The sequence below is a fragment of the Rissa tridactyla genome, chromosome 3 (genome assembly GCF_028500815.1).
Source record: "Rissa tridactyla isolate bRisTri1 chromosome 3, bRisTri1.patW.cur.20221130, whole genome shotgun sequence".
NCBI lineage: Eukaryota > Metazoa > Chordata > Aves > Charadriiformes > Laridae > Rissa > Rissa tridactyla.
This window is the reverse complement of record NC_071468.1, coordinates 120552091-120572031: the sequence shown is the minus strand read 5'-3', so window position 1 is coordinate 120572031 and position 19941 is coordinate 120552091. Positions and strand designations below refer to the sequence as shown.

Below are 19941 nucleotides of genomic sequence, written 5' to 3'. Positions count from 1 at the left end.
TACCTCGAGGGGGCCACCAAACAGAGCACCCGCGTTTACCGCTTCCTGAGGTCCTCATAGGTGGTACTAGCCTGCAGCTGACCTACCATCCATAGGGAGGACAGCCCTGGATGCTGCTGTCCCTCCGTCTGGTGTTACCCTCCCCGCGCTGCAGATCATAGAATCACAGAACGGTTTGATCTGGAAGGGACCCTAAAGATCATCCAGTTCCACCCCCCTGCCCTGGGCAGGGACACCTCCCACTAGACCAGGCTGCTCCAAGCCCCATCCAGCCTGTCCTTGAACACCTCCAGGGATGGGGCATCCACAGCTTCTCTGGGCAACCTGTTCCAGTGTCTCACCACCCTCAGAGTGAAAAATTTTTTCCTGCTATCTGACCTAAATCTCCCCTCTTCCAGTTTGAAGCCACTGTCCCTTGTCCTATCACTACCTGCCCTTGTAAAAAGTCCCTCTCCAGCTTTCCTGCAGCCCCCCTTCAGATACTGGAAAGCTGCTATAAGGTGTCCCCGGACACTTCTCTTCTCCAGGCTGAACAACCCCAACCCTCTCAGCCTGTCCTCACAGCAGTGGTGTTACAGCCCTCTGATCACCTTTGTGGCCTGCTCTGTACCTGCTCCAACAGGTCCATAACCACCTTGTGCTGAGGGCTCCAGAGCTGGAGGCAGCACTGCAAGTGGGGTCTCTCCAGAGCAGAGGGGGAGAATCCCCTCCCTCGACCTGCTGGCCAGGCTGCTTTGGATGCAGCCAGGCCTTGGTGGAGGCCAGTGCCCTGTGCCACAGGGCGGCCTCAGATGGAGAGCACAGATCGGAGAGTGACAGGCGGCACTCGGGGAGCCTAAGGGGCCAAGGGAGCCTGGGGCCGGCTTGCGGCAGGGCCTGGCTGCCGGCAGAGGGGTGCCCCTGCCCCGCTGGGAGGTTGGCTGCGGCCAGGCCGGGGAGAGCCGGCGGGCGGGGGCTGTCGCCGGCGGGCGCCCGGCCGTGGCTGCCTCAGGGACAGGGACCGCCACCGCCGCCGCGCCCCGCCGCGCCGCGCCCCACCCCGCCCTCACACTGCCGGCCCACGCTGGCCAATGGGCGCCCAGCTCTGCACGCACGCCCCGCCCCGTGCGCCCGCTCTGACCAACGGGAGCTGAGGCGGCTCGGAGGGCTTTCCCCGAGGCCCGCTCCCCGGCCGTGCCGGCGTGGAGCGTTCCACCCTGGGAGAGGGCAGCTGCGGCGGGCTCTGGGCTGAGCCCGGCGGCTCCAGCGCGCCCCGGCCATATCCCTCCTCTTTGTGCCGCCTTCTAAGAGTCCTCGTTTAGCAGGACGGGCCCGATGTGTTAGCCCGCTCCCCCTCTCCCGTTCCCCCTTCGCACCCCGCACCCCCCCCCCGCGAGGATAAAAATGGACTCGGCCGCCCGCGTGTCACGTGGGCGGCGCGTGCCCTATGAGGCCGGCGGCGGCGTCGTCGGCCATTTGTCTCTGTGCGGGCGGCGAAGCCGGTGGCGGGATGAGTTCCGGCCCGGGGGTGCTCAGCCCCGGCGCCACCATGACCCTGCGGGTCTGTGCTGTGGGCCTGCGCCCCGAGGTGCCCGTGGTGTGGCTGTGGGGGCTGCTGGGTGAGCACAGTGCTGAGTACATCCGCCTCCGCAGGGAGATCCAGGCGGCGGTGGGGCCGCGGCTGGCGGCTGCCCCGAGCCCCGCTGGGCTGGCGGCTGGAGGGGCTGAGCTGTGCACCGGGGACCTGGGCCTGGTGGAGGTGGTGGGGCTGTGGTACCGCTGCTGTGTGGTGAGTCGTCATGGCCAAGTCTACCGTGTGTTCCTGCTGGATGAGGGCTGCACCGTGGTCACGTCTGCTTATTACCTGGCACGGGGCTGCAAGGAGCTTTTCCGCCTGCCACCGGAAGTGTTGAGCTGTATCGTGGCCAATGTCATGCCCTCCGGAGGCCCCAGGGGATCAGCCAGTGGGGATGCCCCAGGCTCCACCTGGACAGTGGAGGCTATGGAGTTCCTCAGCTACCTGCATGGCAAGGAGGTGTCTGGCCTGGTGCAGGCAGTGGTGACGCCACAGCTCCTAGTGCTTGAGCTGCCCCGGCTTGTGGCCCAGATGCATCACCTGGGCCTGGCCAGGCAGGTCCCTCCCAGTTGGTTCTGCCAGGTGGTCAGGTGTAGCCTGACTTATAGCCACTTAAGAAACAACCTCAAGGTGCAGCCTCCACCGTGTTCCCTTGTGACTTCTGCAGTGCCACAGCTTCTCCATGGTTTGCTGTCGTATCAGCCTATGTCACCTGCCTTGGATTACTTCTACCCGCAGCTTCGCTTGGATGTGACAGAGCCTGTTGTAGTGACCCATGTCTCTGACCCACACCGCATCTATTGTCAGTTGCAGAGCCTGTCCCAGGAGATTCGTTGCCTTTCTGATACCATGCGCCACGCTTATGACCAGTGGGCGCAGGATTTATTACCCAAAGTGGGCTCACCCTGTGCTGCCTGTGGCAGAGATGGCCAGTGGTACCGTGCACTCCTGCTGGATCTTATTGCTGGGGAGCAGGACCAGCAAATGGCTCTGGTGATCTTTGTGGACTATGGCAGGAAGGAGACTGTCATCAGAGCTAACCTGCGCCATTTGCCTGTTGAGTGTTTTCGCATGCCTGTGGTGACTTATGCCTGTGCTCTTCAGGGTATCTCAGATGGGGGTCGTGGCTGGTCCCCATGGCAGATCGATGAGCTGAAAGCGTTGGTGCTAGGCAAAAGAGTGAGTGCTCACATCAAAGCCTTTAACTCCTTTGAGCATTGCTATTATGTGCGCCTGTATGGGGAAAATGGCATCAACTTGAACCATCTTTTTGGGGTACAGGCTTGTTGCCTGGTTGGCAGCCATACACAGGTCAGCCAGACTGAGGCTCGGGAGCAGCTGGAAGTAGAAGAATACACAGCTGAAGAACTGGAGTTGCCACCAGGAGCACCTCCTGTTGCTTTAATGCATGGAGATTTGTCCTCTGCTCCTGTAGTTGGTGTGCATTTGAAGTTAGGTACGTTCCATGATGCGCAGGTCTCCTATGTCCGAGACCCATCCGAGTTCTGGCTGCAACTCCATGAGCATTGCCGTCTCCTGAGACAGCTGAGGCAGTGTATGTGGAATTTCTACTCCCATGCCACAAAGCTGGATGGTGCTGGGTGGGACCTACAGCCTGGGTCCCTTTGTTGTGCTAGTGGGAAAGAGGGCGCTTTTTATCGAGCGGTGATCACCAGGGTACTGGACAGTGGGGTAGAAATACACCTGGTGGACAGAGGCAATACCGAAACTGTAGATCGGTGTGCGGTAAAGGAGCTGCTCCCACGGTTCAGGGAACTACCAGCTTTAGCTCTGAAGTGTTGTTTGGCAGGTGTCTCCCCTATGAGAGGGAGTTGGAGTGAAGCATCTGTGTCTGCCTTCAGAGAGATTGTGCTGAACAAGGGACTAAATGTTCACTTTTTGAGTGCACAGGGTGACAAATACATGGTTGAAATGTTTGACCAGTCCCAATTAGGAGAGAAAAGTGTAAATAAACTCATGGCCCAGGGAGGGTATGCTGAATACCAGAGGTGTGAAATACCCGAGACTCTCCAGAAATCATGTGTTAAGGCTGTGAGCCAGGCCTCTTCCCCAGCACGTGCTGGGGAGGAAAAGCAAATAAATGCAGAGAAGAGGCTTAGAGAAGGATCTGATCTAAAGAGAAGTGATAGAGCACTTAATCCTTATGGGGCTGCGATGGTCAGAGAGCACCCTGTTGCAGCCATTCACAGTTCTAAAAGTAGTGAATCTCTTGCTGCTCAGAAGTATGAGGGCAAGGAAAACCTGCCCATCTCTTGGGGACTGAATTATGTGGAAATGAAGCCAAATTCCTCTTATGGAGGTCAATTAGAAGTGGGAAGTACTGTTAATGTGATTGTATCATATGTTGAAAATCCTAATTATTTTTGGTGTCAGTTAAGTAGAAATTGCCATGATCTTAAGGTATTAATGGCTGAAATTCAGGAGTATTGTAAAAATTCATCCCACCCGCATACTTGGCCAAACTCTGTGTGTTTAGCCCAGTACTCAGAGGATGAAAAATGGTACAGGGCTTTAATTATTAGTGAAGTTACTTCTGCAGAAAAAGTAGAAGTCATATATGTTGACTATGGCAACAGAGAGTTGGTCTCTCTAACAAACCTCCGCTCAACTAATGAACGCTTTCTTAGGTTAGAGGCTCAGGCTTTCAGGTGCAGCCTTTACAACTTAATCCAACCGAATGGTCATGATCCTTTTGCGTGGGATGAAGAAGCGATTCAGGCTTTTCAGGAGTTTGTTGATACTTCATCGTCTCACTTTGAACTGAAGTGTACAATATTTGCCTTGGCTTCGATAAACAATAAGGAGCTATTTAACATTGTAGATTTAATGACACCTTTTCAGAGTGCTTGCTGGTTTCTGACTGAGAGAGGCGTGGCCAGGCCTTTGTCTCCTCAAAAGTCTCTGGTATCCTCGGTTCAGCTTCATTCTTACTATTATTCTATGCATGGTATCAAAATCGGGAGTGAGGAAGATGTTTATATCACACATGTTGAGGATCCATGGACATTTTACTGCCAACTTGAAAGATGTGCAGATGTCTTAGCACAGCTTACCGATAGCATCGGTCGCTTAAGTGAAACAATGACCAGCTTAAAAACCTTGCAGAAGCCTGGGAGACTGTGTCTAGCAAAGTATACTGACAATCACTGGTATAGGGGAGTAGTTATGAAAACAAAACCTAACACGGAAGTCTTCTTCGTGGATTTTGGGAACACAGAGACAATAGAGAAAGATCATCTGCTTCCTTTACCCAGGGATGCTTGTGATGTTTTGCTTTTGCCAATGCAGGCCATAAAGTGTTCCTTATCTGATATATCTAATGTTCCCAAAGAAGCTACAACGTGGTTTAAGGAAGCTGTCCTAGAAAGGCAATTAAAAGCAATTGTGGTAGCAAGGGAATCTGATGGTAAACTGTTGATTGAGTTGTTTGACGGTAAAACTCAAATTAATGCGAAACTGAAGGAGGAGTTAAGCTTGATAAACAATACAGGACTGTGTAGGCTTGTAGAAAATCAAACTTTGTGCTCTAGAAATACAGATGTGAATGAGAGGAATGAGACTGCGGAGTCCCCTTTAAATGCAGGCAGGCCTCCTGAAAATAAAAAATGCGGATCTGAAGCCCAAGGAGGAGAGGGGAGTCGCAAAAGGCACGTCAAAGAAGATGTAAACCTTCTGCAGCCTGCTACTAAGGGAGATCTGGTAGCTGGAGTACTAGGATCTGATGACACGCTTAGCAGGAAGAAGGATGCTTTTTTGTTAAATAAAGCAGGGGAGGAGTCTCTGCTCTCCATCCAGATGGGTACACAGTCAGATATTAAATCTGATGCTGAAGGCGGGTGTATAATGCTTAAAAATGTATCTGATGTGCTACAACAGAAGATAGTGCCAGCTCTTAAAGTGTTAGTGTATGTGTCTCATGTAAATGATCCATTGGATTTTTACGTTCAACTAGAAAGTGACGAGGCTCAGCTTAACAGAATTTCAGAAAGGTTAAACAATGGGACACAAGCACAGAGTCCTTGTGGACAACTTTTCCAAGCAGGAGACTTAATCAGTGCTGTTTATTCAGGAGACAGCCTGTGGTATCGAGCTGTAGTAAAAGAGAAGGCTTCTGACAGTTTAAGTGTACAATATATCGATTATGGTAATACTTCAGTAATTAATGTTGATCAAGCGCACAGACTCCCTGAAGACTTGTCATCTATTCCGGCGATAAGCATTCACTGCTTCCTAGGTGGGCTTAAACGCAAAAAAAATACAGACTGGGCAGAGAAAGCAGTGCTTTACTTCACCGAGAGAACAAGTGACGTTCTGCTAACATGTGAATTTGTGGAAAAGGTTGAAGACAGATGGGAAGTTATTCTCAGTGACCATCAAGGTATAATAACAGTGGATTTAGCTGATGAAAATCTTGCAAGTAAGAAAAGATCTTGTTCAACGGAAATACTTGATAGAGCGAACAGTGACATGGTAACCGTGCGTGAGCCTTTGCTTCCTCAGGCACAAAAGGAAATTTCCAGTGGAAGCGATTGTAAATCACTTATCTGGAAGTTTCCAGGGGCAGGTCAGACTGTAAAAATTTATGTCACAGTGGTAAATGGTCCAGAATATTTTTGGAGTCGTGGTGCAGATACAGAAGACATGAACTACATAGAGGAAAAACTAGAGGAAGCTGAAAACCTTGGACTAAACTCTTTGAATGATTTCAGGTCTTGTATTAAGAGTGGTGATATCTGTCTGGCAAAATATAGTCAAGATGGAAAGTTCTACAGAGCTGAAGTCAGCAGCGTAAAAGGTGACAATGTAGTTGTTAGACATGTGGATTACGGCAGTGAGGAAACTGTTAGCTTGGAGATGGTCCGACAAATTCCGTGTGAATTGCTCAAAGTACCTAATCAAGCATTTGCTTGCTGTCTGTCAGGTTTCAATTCCTCAGAGGGCTCGTGGCTCAGTGAAGCAAAAGAGAAGTTTTATAATATGACCAAAGACCTCTTATTAGAAGCTGAAGTAGTAGAAACTCAGGGAGATAAAACTTCTGAAGTCCCTCTGTCTGTTGTCAAGCTGGAAGCTGCTGGCAAGAGTATTAATGAAGAGATGAAGCCGTTTTGGAAGGCTAATAAAGGAACCGGTGACAATGCTTTCTCAAGCCTTGAGAACCCCTTAAAGGAAAACAGATGTTCAGACAATGATATGGGTTTTTGTCTTGAAAGAGAAACTACTGCTGTTTGTGGGTTAGCTCAAGAAGAAAGTGAAAGTGCTTTACTTTGTTTTGAACCTTCCCTGAGTGTAACTTCTGGGTGTTTAAATACAGAAGAAGCAAATGCGTCAGTGGGAGCTGTTGAGTATATGTCTGGGAAGGCCGATGACGGCTGTGAAACAGCTGGGCATCAAAGCAACTTTGATAAAGAGATACCTCTATCTGAAGGAGAGAGTGATAACAAAGTATTACTAGAACCAACGAGAAGCTGCAGTCTTCACGTTTTGGGGAGTGAAATGAAAGCTGCAGAACAAGAATTATCTGAGGTACCATTTCGAGAGGACGCTGAGCTGAAAGCAGAACTGACAGGCAGTGCTTCAGCAGCCCGTCTTTTCCTAGGAGACAAACAGCACAAACTGCAAAGATTGCCAGTGCTCCAGGTACAGTTGTCTTCAAGCGATGAAACGGGGACACTAGCAGAACTGGATCAATTACAAATGCACTCTTCGTATGATGATCTAAAAGAGCTCATACTGGAGCTAGAGGCACTTTCAATGCAGTCCTCCTTTGGTGAAGAAACAAAGGAAGCTTTGGGGACACACGCATTTGAAACGCAGAAAGCTTGGGGCAGTGAAGCAAGAGAGAAGGTGTTGGAACAGGAATCGTTTGAGCTGCCAGTTGTGAGTGAGGAGACGGGGGAGTTGGCAGCTCTGAAATTTCTTGAAACCTTACCATCACTTAATGAGAGAGAGAACATGGTGCCTTCAGTTAGTGATGGAGAGAAGACAGTAGAGCTGATTCCATCTGATGTTCAGCTTGCTTTGGGAGAGAAGGCAACGAAACTGGGATTGAATTTGCCTGGAACTCCTAAAGCAGAAGCTATAGAAGAAGATTGGATGGAAGTAGAGCCTTCTCCCCTAAGGCTGTCTTCATCTGAGAAGCAACTGGACCTGAAGACCGATGACATGCTGTCAATGCTAGGTGCTGAAATGGAGCAGCTTCTGGAACTGGTGCTGCCTAATGTGCAGCCTTCTCGGGAAGATGGGGAGGAGGTCTCATTAGGGTTGGAACATGCTGCACTGCAAAGTTCTGCAAATAGGGGAAGTCAATTTTCATTTCTTACAAAAGACTTAACAAATCAGAGACCTGTTCACACTGTAAAATCATGTGACTGCAAAGTTAAGAAATGTAAGGAGTGGCAGAAGAAGAAAGAGGAGTGTTATGTGGAAGAATGGATGAAACAAGACTTGACTGACTCACTTAAAAAATCTGCAAATACACTTGTGCTGTCTTCAGACTGTAAACCTGGGGATGAAGAAGTAGAAAAGAAGCAAAATGAGAACGTGGCCGACTGTGGTGCAGGTAAAGTATCTGATTTTAAGGACTTAAATAATTAAAATGTTGTGCACGTTCAAATGTGAGAATGGCTTTCTTGTAGAAACCTTATTTTTATTCCCTAATAAGTTACTATATTAGTGTTAACGTCAGTATGCTTCAATTGGTTAAAGACATCAGACTAAGCGTAGTATATCGCTGATAATAGTGTGACAGTCTAACAACGACCAATCTTGAGAGGTCAGTGATTTTACGTTGGAAATCTATTTCTGAACACAAAATGCATTTTCAAGACTGTTCAGGATGACAAATTTAACTTTCAAATATTTATTAAGTAAAAGTAGTTTGGAGGGGGGCAGGGGAATATGGCAGTAGGGCTGTGAGGTATTTGAGTTTTTTGGAGGTGTGTTGTGTGTGTGTGTGTTTTTTTTTTTTTCTTCCTCCTTCATTGATATATCATCACTTTTGCAGAACATGATGAGTATACTTGTAATCTGAAGGGTTTTGCTGTTGGTTCCAAATGTGTGGTGTGGACCTCTCTAAAATGGTGCGAAGCTCGCATTTTGGAAGTATCTGAAAAAGGTACCAGGGTAAGTATGGTTTGAATCCTCTTTCTGCGTGCTTAAGATACGGTATTTCTTTGGCCTTCCTCCAAACTTTGAATATTTTACAGAAGTCTATTACAGAATTTAAGACTTAGTATTGCAAAGGCTCGTTCTGGTCTTGCAGACGATGTGAAAACAGCAGTGCCTCAAAGAGAGCTGATGCTGTATGTCAACACTTGATATTCCCTTCACATCTTCCCCTGCATTAGCTGGGAAGACTGAAGGATCTGGCTCTGGTTTGAGATGCATACTCATACGTGTGTGCTTCTATCTGGCCTGCAATTAATACTCTGCTATGGAGCTGTGTACCATTAAATGCTCATGAAACTCGGCATTGTTTGATGAATTAGTGCTAGAACAGTAGAAACTTGGGAAGAAATTGAAATTATTCTGCAACTAATAAAGAATACACAACTATTCCTACTTCAGTGAAATGTGTATTCAATTAGTGGATGGTGGGAGTTAACTTTAACAGTAGGTTATAATCTAATGGGCTACCTTGTTCTACGGCTGTTTGAGCAATGGAATAAATGAGAAGTCCTCCAGTTCAGGGTGAGTGTGCGTATGTATACACATATACTTAAATAAAAGGGCCTTTAAGTTGTAATCTAAGGTTGCAAATCCAAAAGATCATTTCGTAAAAGTAACTTTTTGTAAGACGGAATGCCTGAGATCAGGGAAGCCAGCCCTTTTGCTATGTATTCCTTATGTATCTAGAGTTAACCTCAGCTGTATTCAGATGAGTGTCAGGTATGTAGTGATATCCCTGTCCATCAGTTTCCTACTGATTCTGATCTAGTAGGGGTTTTCCAGCCTTCCTCTCTCACCATACTTGGGTTAGGAGCCCAGGAGAGCCTTCAGCAGATTCAGTAGCGATATTCAGCTTTATTAGAGGTTAATTTGCTCTTCCTTGTGAGATCCAGACTGAAAGTCTTCTCAAAGGCAGGGAGTCCTCGATTGTGTTTTCCTACTACTATGCCTTATTTCCTGGGTGTATTCTCAGGATTCACTGCCATGATAGGTAATGATTTGGCTCTGTCTGTACAGGTCTTGATTCTCTCCAGTGGCAATGAGGAGATTGTGGATCCTGAGAATGTCTGGAACGTTGTTCCTGACTGGGCTTGCAGATCGTCTGAGGTATGGCCGTGTGGTGGTGGATTGGGCAGGGGATAGTACCGATTTTTGGAAAGGGCGCTCTGAGTTTAGTTGTGATTCTGTGTCACCATGAAAATTAGAAAGGTGAGGTAGCATTAATCTAAATCTGTGCATTCACGCCAACCACTAGAAGCACAGTATTTTAATTTAAGACCGCAGTTGTCCTTACTTCTCTAATAGATCTCTATGGAGACTATAGAAATTTGTCTAAATGTATTATATAACTGATATAACTTATGTGAACTATTTATATAGATTTATATAAACTGTCAGCCATTTGGCCTGAGGAGTGTGAATTCAATCTGGGAATAGATTAATGAAAACAGTTTGAAGGAAGAAACACTACTGTAAGAGTACTATTAATCCAAAATTGTAGAACAATGCTGCTGATATGTGGCTTTTGACAGATCATGCTAGTAGAGCATGTAACTAACTGGTAAATCATGAAAAATACTTCTATTACGAAATAATTAGGAAATGATAATCAGGTTTTCACCAGTGTTCTTCATGAAGTACCAATGAGTGAAAAACTCATGTCTGGAACCCAAAACTCAGGTTGTCAGCCGTGCTCCTGACGACGATAACGGAATGAATTCACAGTTCATTCTTAAATGCAGTTTTTGCATCAAAGCAAAATGTGGGCAGAAGATTTCTGTAGTGAGTCATAAGGGGATAAAACAGTGGTAAATAAGAGTCCAGCAGTGCTGATGTAAAAAGTTAGTCTAGTATTAAAGGAAGCGCCTCACTGGAAAACGATCTTGGCAATAGTGCCAGCTTCCTAAGAGAATCCCCTTTTGTTTAGGCAATAACCCCTGCAACAGAAAACTTGCAGTCCTTACCAGAGGAGTCCTTACTTCAAGGTAAGACTACCTTAAACCTCTGAAAGAGGTTGCATACTTCATGTTTGGACGCTTTCTAATTTTCTAGACAATGCTCTATTTTAGAAAAACAGTGGAAACTTGTTAAATTATTATGTATTTACTCTAATACTGTTGTAATTTCTTTGTAGCATTAGCTTTTGTGCTGTCAGTTTAATGGTGAATACATGCAATGAAAGCTGCTACTCTGTCTTGCTTAGAAATCAATTTAGTATTTATTTATTCAGCCTAGTAGGTTGAGCCTCTTGAACAAGCTGGGGTGGTTACATTTTTGATAGTGTCAGATTTTTGATAGTGTCAGATTTTTGATAGTGTCAGATTTTTGATAGTGTCTGATTTTTGATAGTGTTTTGAGCAGCAGCCACCAGCATGCTACTCTTGCTTGCGTTTCTGAGGCAAGGTGAGCGACCGCTAGGCAGGCTCTACTATGCACTGTAGTTTAGGTGCCACAATCCCTTAATAGATCTTGATCTATGAATCTAAACCCATAATAATATCATCGTAGTTGTTGTAAGGATAGCTTGTGAATAGTGCATGTACATCTTCTGTTACTTCAAAATTTTGAAGTGTTACTGGTGAACACCTAGTGTGTGTACTAAAGAAAATAGTACAGGTTCTTTCTGATTATATATTATTTCTTTAATCTATGGAGTCATAGGAGTCTTTGGAGGTGCTCAAAGCAGGGGCAGCTAGATCAGATTGCTGAAGACCTTCCTTTCAGGTCTGGAATCTATCCAAGGATAGAGACTCCAGAACTTCTTTGGGCAACTTGTTCCTGTGTTTGACCAGTGGTTGCGTGATAAGTAGAGATAGCATTTGTGTTCTCAGTGATTGAACTGGTAATTGTATTCCAGTACAACTGTACTGGAGGCTGACTGGTTTGTGGCTAACAAATAATGAAGGCCACAACAGATATCTAGTTACCTGTTAGGCAAAAAAGAAGTTAAAAGAACTTGATTAAAGTGTTAAAGCTGGTGAATCTACAGATCCTCCCTCAATTGTATCGCTCAAATACAGGATTGTTCTTGATCTTGCTGTTTGTGGTTTTGATAATACTTTTACTGTTTTTACCACTTCATTTTGGTTTTTTTTTCCTGTTTTTTGGTTGCTAATTTTTATTGTCCAAATTTGCCCACTGTCTGTGTTCTTGAATATTCTGCACGGTGTTAGTGTATGCACCCTCAGGAACAGTGCAGAAAATGTGAGCTAAGGGCGTGCAGCCATATGGCATAGAACTGGATCTGGCTGCACGTGTGGGTCACTGCCTGGAAAGGCAGTTTGAGCAGAAGGTACTTGATCCACAGGATGCAAAAACTCCTGCAGTGATGTATGTATGTTAAGTCCACTGAGGGATGGAGCGGCTTGAACTCGTAACTGAAATCTGGGAGCACTGCTTGCTTTGTCTTCTTGGGCAGCTCCGTTGTTTCAGCTGTCTTATCCTTATACAATAACTTTGCATAAGCATAGTCTTTTTAATATGATCGATTTGTTGATGACATTTAGTCTGAAGCCTTGTAGAGCTACAGCTTCAGACATTAATGCATTTATACATGTTTCTATAAACATATTGATGGGTCTAATCTGTCTTTATTCCCTGCAGAAAAGCAAACTGGCTGCAGTTCAGATTTAGCTGAAGATCCTCATGTTCTTCAACACTCCTGAAACCAAGTGACACATTCACCATGTGAAGCTGAACAGGTGCCTGTGTACACAAACATTCCCATGGAAATGTATTTTCAGGGGAACAAGAACACATTGAGGGTTTCTTCTACCGAACTGAACAAATGCCTGCCACTACCATACTTCCCTGTCAAGGAACAGTGCTTGTTGGTAGACTGTTATTGTCAGCTTGGCTTCTGACAGCTTTATTTTCTTTACTTAAGTAAGAATTAGTCTCTTGACTGGCATTCCTTACTGAACGTGTGTGTGCACTAACTTGCATCTAGCTGTTGGTGGGTGGTTCTTGAATAAAGGTTTCTTGTGAGTTGCTGTACAGGCTACTGCGTTGCACAGTTCTGCTTTCTGTTTGCTTTTTGAAAAGTTGCATTGTTAAGTAGTAGGTTTTTTTCCTTAAGAAAAGGTTAGGGTTTCTTTTTTTTTCTTTTCCTTGGGGCAGGGGGAGATTTTTCTCTGTAGGGAAACAGTTGTTTGGGGTTGAAGCCTTGCACTTGGTGCTGTTATGAAGCACAATGGAAGAAGCTGGAATAAAGCTTTGGCTAGCATACGCTGATCGGTGTTTTGTTAATGACTTGTGTTCTTTCCCTATGCATAAGCCCAAATGCGGTATGCATAGGGTCGTACTGGAGTTTAGATGTAGCTATGCATATCTTGCGGTTACTGGTTCTGTTTTGACCCTAAGCCGTTCTCCAGAGCACTGTGAGCCATACTGGATGCTTTGAAACACCATGCAGGCACATATAAAATAGAACTTGTATTCATGATGTGGCCTTAACTGCACTAATTAAAGATGAAGCCTTTCCTCTAAATGTGAAGCAGACCTGCTAGAATCATTTTCATGCTGCACATGTACAATGGGGTGAGGACTCTTCCTTAAAACAGCTGCAGCTTATGAGGCGGAAAAATAAAAGGTAAGATGAAAAGGGTTTCCTATATTCCAGTCCTGTTCCATGCTCCTGTACAGCACGGGTTTTTCCTCCTTCAGAGGCTGTGGATTTTTCATCCTGCCATAATGTTTTAGGAGCCCAAGATCTCTGACAATGTAATAGTCTGGCTGAGTATCACAGTAGATCTCAAGTGTTGGTGCTCCCTCAGTAAGAGACGCACTTGCGTGTTGATTCCCCTAATAAAGACAATACATGATGATAGGCTGGGAAGAATTTAATTACATTCTGCAAAACACGTCTTAGGTGGTATTGCAATCTCATGTTAAGATCACAGATTATATAAATATTTAATTACATCATTAACTGCTTTGCTTGTTCCACTTGCTTCGGTCTTGTTCGTAACCTGATTTTGAAACAAATAGGCTACAGTTTGTAGTCCCCCTTTTGCAAGGCTTACTCGTTTAGAAGCCGCCCTTCCATGCGGCAGCTTCAAAGAGTTTTGCTCTAAAAATCAGAGCCCTCTTTAGCCAACCACACAGTTAACTGCTTCTACTGACAGATACAGACAGCAGCGCTAGTACCTGGACAAAGACGAGAGTCTGAAGAGTATTACAACCACGGGAGACATCGAGATGATCAAGCGATGCTCACATACTCATTTTTAAAGGAGTGGTAGAAGTGACACATCTTTTCTGTAATTTCACCTATAACAGTACGACTGAGTGATAGTGGTAATACAGAGATTAACAAGAGAGGTGCTACTTGGACCTTTGCCTAAGGGGAATTACAGTTGCTACAACAAGAGTGACCATTTCAGCAGCTTTTGGAATGGAAGCATCCTCCAAGTATGGTAGTAAACACAGATCTTAGATGTAAGTGGATTAAGTTCATATGAGACGCCCTATGTCTGAACAAACACCTTTCTTTACTGTTATCTTAAACTAGTTCCTGTAGCTTTTACTGTGACTTTTATTAAAATAAGACAGTTTTCAAGACCTTTTTTTTCCACTGGCACCTCTCTGACTAGAAGGAGCAAAAACCTGCTCCAACTCTTGACTGTTGTCAGAGCACAGCTGAAAGACTAAGTAGTTTAATAACAAAGATTTTTTTTCTTCTTATGCTGCAAAAAAGGCTTGTTGGATGCAAACTGACTTAAAGCTTAGTAAGTAGGACTTTAGTTTAATTCCCTGGAGCTTAATCTCTCTGCAAACTTGGTTCTAAGTCAAAACCAGGAAAAGTGTTTATATTACCATCAAGTGATTTCCCACCCCAGCTGCCTGTAAAGCAGAATTTACCCTGTTGCAGTATTTCAAAGAATCCCACTAACTCATTTGAACTAAAACCTCTCTACATTTTCATGATAATGTAACCTAATGCCTTATCTTTTTTCTTGTTCCACACCCCAAAAGCTGTGTAGGTGGCCAACGCGATCACATGTCGGAGCAATGTCTGGCCAACATTAGTGTCCTGATATCGGTGGCATTTTCAGTACTTCTTTTGTATTCCTTATTCAGGTTCAGCTGGAGATAAGTCAATATTGGTACCAGGAATAACGTTGGCTCCTATGCCATCCACAAGAGAATCCCACTTATCGAAATCTTTCTTAAGACCTATAAAACGGGGAAAAGAAAACCCAAGTGGTAATGAATTAAATAATCAGCTTTTTGTAAAGCTAAATTGAAAAATTAAGTTATAGTACAGATGAATCAACTTGGCAAAGTCGGGGAGGCATGATGTTTTAAGGAGGGGGAAAATGACACCAGGTTTGTATGTATTGGAGCAAAACTGCAACATTCCTCCTGAATTGCTTAGAGTACAAAAGTAACTAACAAACCTCTAGAAAAAGAATCTGACTTGTTCTTTCTACTTCAGCTTTTCTGACATGCTTACTTCTGGTTTTGTTCTAAACAGACTGGTTACGTAAAAAGCTTCATAGGAATTAAGTAGTAGTTTAACTTCATACTTTGATGTAAACAGATAACTTACTCAAATGTTTCTGCAGGAAGGCTAATGAAGCGTGATTGCTTATATCAATAGCTTCATTTGGATCTATTTCTCCTTTTAATTTGAAAAATCTTCCAATGATTCCTCCGCTCACAAAGGTGAAGTCAGGAAAGCTCTGGTGTACTGACCCCCTGCAAACAGAACAATGATCAGCAGGCTTGTAAGAACGCAGTCGGCCGATGAAAAGATGCCATGGGTTGCATGGACTTCTCGAAAGACTGTCGCACATCTTATGCCGTCGTCTTTAGCAGAAGACGACAAACCGGTTCATCTCACGAGCATGCAAGACCAGCAGTAAATTCTGTCCTATCCATAGAAGGGAGGAAGTTTGGTACGTGCTTACTGTAAGTCGCTATAATTGCAACGGCAGTAAAGAGTAGGCTTGGCAAAACTTCAAGATCAAGCTGCCTCTCTGCTGCAAGGTGGATGATAGAGCCACCCACTCCCCGGCATGCGGTGCTTTCACCCAGAAGGTGATTTAGTGCTCAGAAACAGATGATGCACGAGGCCCAGGACAAAACTTGTGCCCCAGGGCAGGAATGCGCACCTTGGAGTATCTTAAACTTAGGGTTACCGCCTACTTTGAGAGAGGTCTCTGTCACTACTGTGGAGGACATACCACTGTCTAATTTAAACATGCAGTGAAAACCTGGGCCGTGAAGAAGTACTGACTGTCTGTCTGCAGTTACATGTAACGGAACAGCTCCAACAAGAGAATAAAGATTCATCTTCAGCCACAGAAGTGATGGATCCTGGAAACTTACTTGATAGTGATCATTTTCTTGTTTGCGTCATTGGAGCCGAGCTTCTTCATCTTTAAGATATTGTCAGCCCACTGGAATTTTTCAGAGTTGATAAAAAGCAGGGGTTGCTGGACACTGTTTTGGTAAATGTCATCACCTACTGGAAGCATCCATGCATCAAGGGCAATGCCGCACCTGTAAAAAACCACTGGATATTGTCACAGAAGCAAAAAGCTTTGTATGGAAGTTCTCAGCATGCTTTGATTTGCAGGAGACATGGGAAATAGGGAGTTTCTATGATACTGAACAGGTAAACAGGTTAATGAATCATTTTGTTTCAAAATGATGTCTACTTTGGGGGAAAAGAATTAAACCATTATTGCATTTGTTGTTGCCATTGCCAGTTGTAGCTGGGTGCAGGAGCTTCTGCAGGGTCATAGAATCATAGAATGGTTTGGTTTGGAAGGGACCTTAAAGATCATCTAGTTCCAACTCCCCTGCCATGGGCAGGGACACCTCACACTACACCAGGATGCTCAAGGGTCCCACAGTATCATGATATAATATGATAAAGCCGTTATGTTCCACCACATCCCCACAGTTGAAAGAAGCATGACTTGAGGAAACAAGACATGCCCAACAAAACTTCTCTTCAAGAGCTCATTAGTAATTGGGGGATCTTAGGTAAGGTCCCCTGCTCCGGACCTCTCAAGTGTGAAGCGTCTCGTGCCTTGTTTTGCATACTTACCTGAATCTTATTTCTTTGCTGAGACTCTCAATAACTGTAGCACCACCAAAAGAGTGTCCCATCACAGCTATTCTGCTAGTATCAACAGAATCCTGTCAAAAAAATCCAGGTGCTGTAAGAGACTTTCTTTCCCAAACTTTTTATTTTTTTCCCTAAAGGGAAGAATTTATTAGGCAATAGATCCTATTGAAGTAGGAAGTGCATCATTTCAGCTCCATTACTATCTATCCAGCTTGGGATGACCTGAGAATATGTTCACAGATCTATGGTGTGATCTTCAGAATAGTTTACAGGAACAAGTTTAGAAATGGAAGAGGGAAAACAGAAGTATTATTAGGTGTTTAACAAAATGCAGTCACTGCCTTTCACTCACCTTTAAGCTATTCCAGTCAAAGTTTGAATTTAGTACATTCATCACTTCTTCTCCTGAATTGATTTTAAGAATGAGGTTGAGAGCTTTGATACACTCCTGTGCTCTTTGCTGCACCTGGGGAGAAAGAAGAGTTGGGTCAGAGCAGTAGAAGGAATTATCAGACAACTGCTAGGTTTGCTGGCCCTTTGAACATAAGACTTACTCTGATTTTTATTTTTTTTTTTTCCCCCAAAGTATTTGATATGGTAGTGACTGTTCTGAACTGCAGAATGGAACTGTAAAACAGAACTCTGACAAGGTCTGACCAACAAAACTGACTTCTGGAGGTCCAAAGAGTTGAAGCTCTTGCATAGATCCTCTGCACACAGAGGAATTTATCCCTACAGCATGCGCCAAAGACCTTCAACTCCTTCCTCCTGTCACTACTCAGAGAAGGGATTGTTGGGATGTACAAAGGCTTAAGTTACACAACTACAATAAAGGCTGACTTGCTGCTCTTCCTCATGCTCATATTGATGAGCAAATGTCATTACATCACTTGCCCCATCTCCATGGTAGCTCTGAAACTGTCTTTACACTGGATAAACCCAAAATAAGAAACAGCCAAGAAGCCCTTCCCATTACATATATACACATACACATTCTTGAAGACCGTAGTAAAGCTGCTGCAAATAAAAGTTTTCATTGTTTGGTATAAGAAGTGGTTTTGATTTTGATATTTTAGTAAAAGAAAAGCTTCAAAAAGAACCAAAGAACAGTTCTTGGGACCCACAGTGTGTAGGCAGCCAGCAAGATGTCTGTGCATCACTGAATTTCAAATAAATCTCAATCTCCTGACTTCCCTACTAGTAAAACTTGCAGGCAAGGGCTTCTGGAGGTTATTTCAAAGCTCAGACGGTAGATATTTAGACTCGTAAGTAGGATCTTGTATGCCCACAGGAAATGACTCTTGTACTGCTGTCTGTAGGGCCCAGGGAGATAAAGAGAAATGCCTCCCTGGGCTGAGCGCCTTAGCTGGAAGAAAACACTCCCATATTTTAAAGGTCAAGTCTATGCTTGGAGGAGCTCGTCTGTATGGCCATATCACATCTAGCATGAATGCTGCTTATAATCAGGAAGTCTGCATTGTTTACATTGCTATAAACCACGTTAAAGTATAAAGATGATGAAGCAAACATTCACCCTTAGAGCAGCCATGATTCATCTTCCTATCTAACGGTAAACAAAAGCAAGCCTAAGGCCACACAAAAACATTTGAATTCAGCTGAGTCACTTAAAGACTGGGCTGGGCAGCAAAAGTGTGAAGACACAGAGAAGAAACAGAAAGTTGAGTGGAACCAGAGGAGAAACAGCTGACTAAGCCTGACATGCAACTTCATGAGAAAGCTCTGTTGAGGAAGTGGTCTATGCTCTGAAGAAAGCTGTTGTTGGCTTTCCTATCTTCAGGAACCTAGGACTTGATGATATTTATACATCCCCCAAGTCATGGCAGGAGACTGCAGACATGGCCAACAGGAAAGAGCCAGCTAGTTTGTCCTAAACACGCCGCTCCTGCCTCACCCCGACAGCACAGCCCTGGGATGAGTACCTGCTTATGGCGCAGGCAGCGCTCTTCCTCTCCAGTTTTTAGTTTCCTGTAGTAGATCCACTCCTTCTCCATGTTTGACGTAGACTCTTCCTGTCGTTCAGAAATGGACTTTTTTTTACAGTAATACGTTGCTGAAGCAGACTCGTCTCTGTAATATCAACCAAAGGTTATTTCTGGGGATGTATTCCGTTTGGTTTGAGATGAAGTCAGCAGAAGTTTTAGATTTCACTTATCTCAGGAGATCCATCTACCACCCAGTGCTGCTGCAATCACAGCTGAGTGCAGACAGACTTTCTAAATAATGCAATAACCCCACCAAAACTCCCACCTCCTTTATATTCTCCAGGTTCTAACAATAAGAGAGGGAAAAACAGCATGCCTGAAGAATGACAAATGATATCAACCCTGGGACTTTCCAGTCAAGGGCTAAGCAAATTCCTTTTGCTTAGATAAGAGTTGAGGTAGAGAAACAGGGGGTGTGGGCAGGGCTGAAGAAGATACGTTAGTTTTTCTTTTTAAAAAAAAAATAAAAACCCTAAGTTCTTCTTTAGAATAAATAACATTCTATTCAATCTGAGAAAGTTTCTTCCCATCAGAACTCAAAAACGTGCCGTATACGCACCTGTGCTCCACAGCAGCCACTATGAAGCCCTGAGAAGCCATCTCTATGCAAATAGCGGAATAGATTGTCCTGCAATCAAAACCATGCTCTGGTGAGACACGTGCATACATAATTAATTCAATTACACTGCTTTTTAAACATGGACCGCACTGCGTATGTGCTAGCCCCTAGTCAGTATTTCTTCTGTTTGAATTTGCTTGCCAGTAGAGCAGGCTTTTGTACGCCAGGCACCAAAGCCTGTTCAGAAAACCCTGCTACTGTTTTACTATCTATTCCAAAGGAAAAATGCTAATGATTTTTAAAAAAGTAGCACTTTGCATCTTCAAAGAGCTGTCCAGAAATCAACTCGCTGATCTTCACAACATGCTTATGGATTGGTAAATACCTTCACCCCTAAAATACAAAGGGAAACCGCAAATAAATACATCAACCCTGCTTTTATTTACTGCTGTTGATTTCAGCGGAGGCATACTGATACGCAGCAGCCTGTTGTTCAAATCTGTTTCAACTCCACGAGGATCTCACCCCCCTACTGAAAATCTGTTCAGAACCA

General features: G+C 44.6%; 2 protein-coding genes across 4 annotated transcripts in view; one reads left to right on the top strand and one right to left on the bottom strand.

The window, feature by feature from the left end:
* The first annotated feature begins 1489 nt into the window (after window positions 1–1489).
* TDRD6 (tudor domain containing 6) lies at window positions 1490–13453 on the top strand. Its single transcript, XM_054195372.1, has 5 exons — window positions 1490–8135; window positions 8580–8698; window positions 9761–9850; window positions 10671–10728; window positions 12347–13453. The coding sequence occupies exons 1-5, from the start codon at window positions 1490–1492 to the stop codon at window positions 12406–12408; spliced, it is 6975 nt and encodes a 2324-aa protein (XP_054051347.1). The 3' UTR covers window positions 12409–13453.
* Window positions 13454–13566: 113 nt separating this feature from the next.
* PLA2G7 (phospholipase A2 group VII) overlaps window positions 13567–19941 on the bottom strand; it is a 17524-nt gene continuing 11149 nt past the window's right edge. For all 3 annotated transcript variants that reach the window (XM_054195373.1, XM_054195375.1, XM_054195374.1), the window contains exons 5-11: window positions 19389–19457; window positions 18767–18914; window positions 17179–17292; window positions 16806–16897; window positions 16079–16252; window positions 15297–15445; window positions 13567–14920 (exon numbers count right to left, since the gene is read on the bottom strand). In XM_054195373.1, coding sequence (XP_054051348.1) covers window positions 14817–14920; window positions 15297–15445; window positions 16079–16252; window positions 16806–16897; window positions 17179–17292; window positions 18767–18914; window positions 19389–19457 — 850 coding nt within the window. In that variant the 3' untranslated portion in view covers window positions 13567–14816. The remainder of the gene's footprint in view (window positions 14921–15296; window positions 15446–16078; window positions 16253–16805; window positions 16898–17178; window positions 17293–18766; window positions 18915–19388; window positions 19458–19941) is intronic.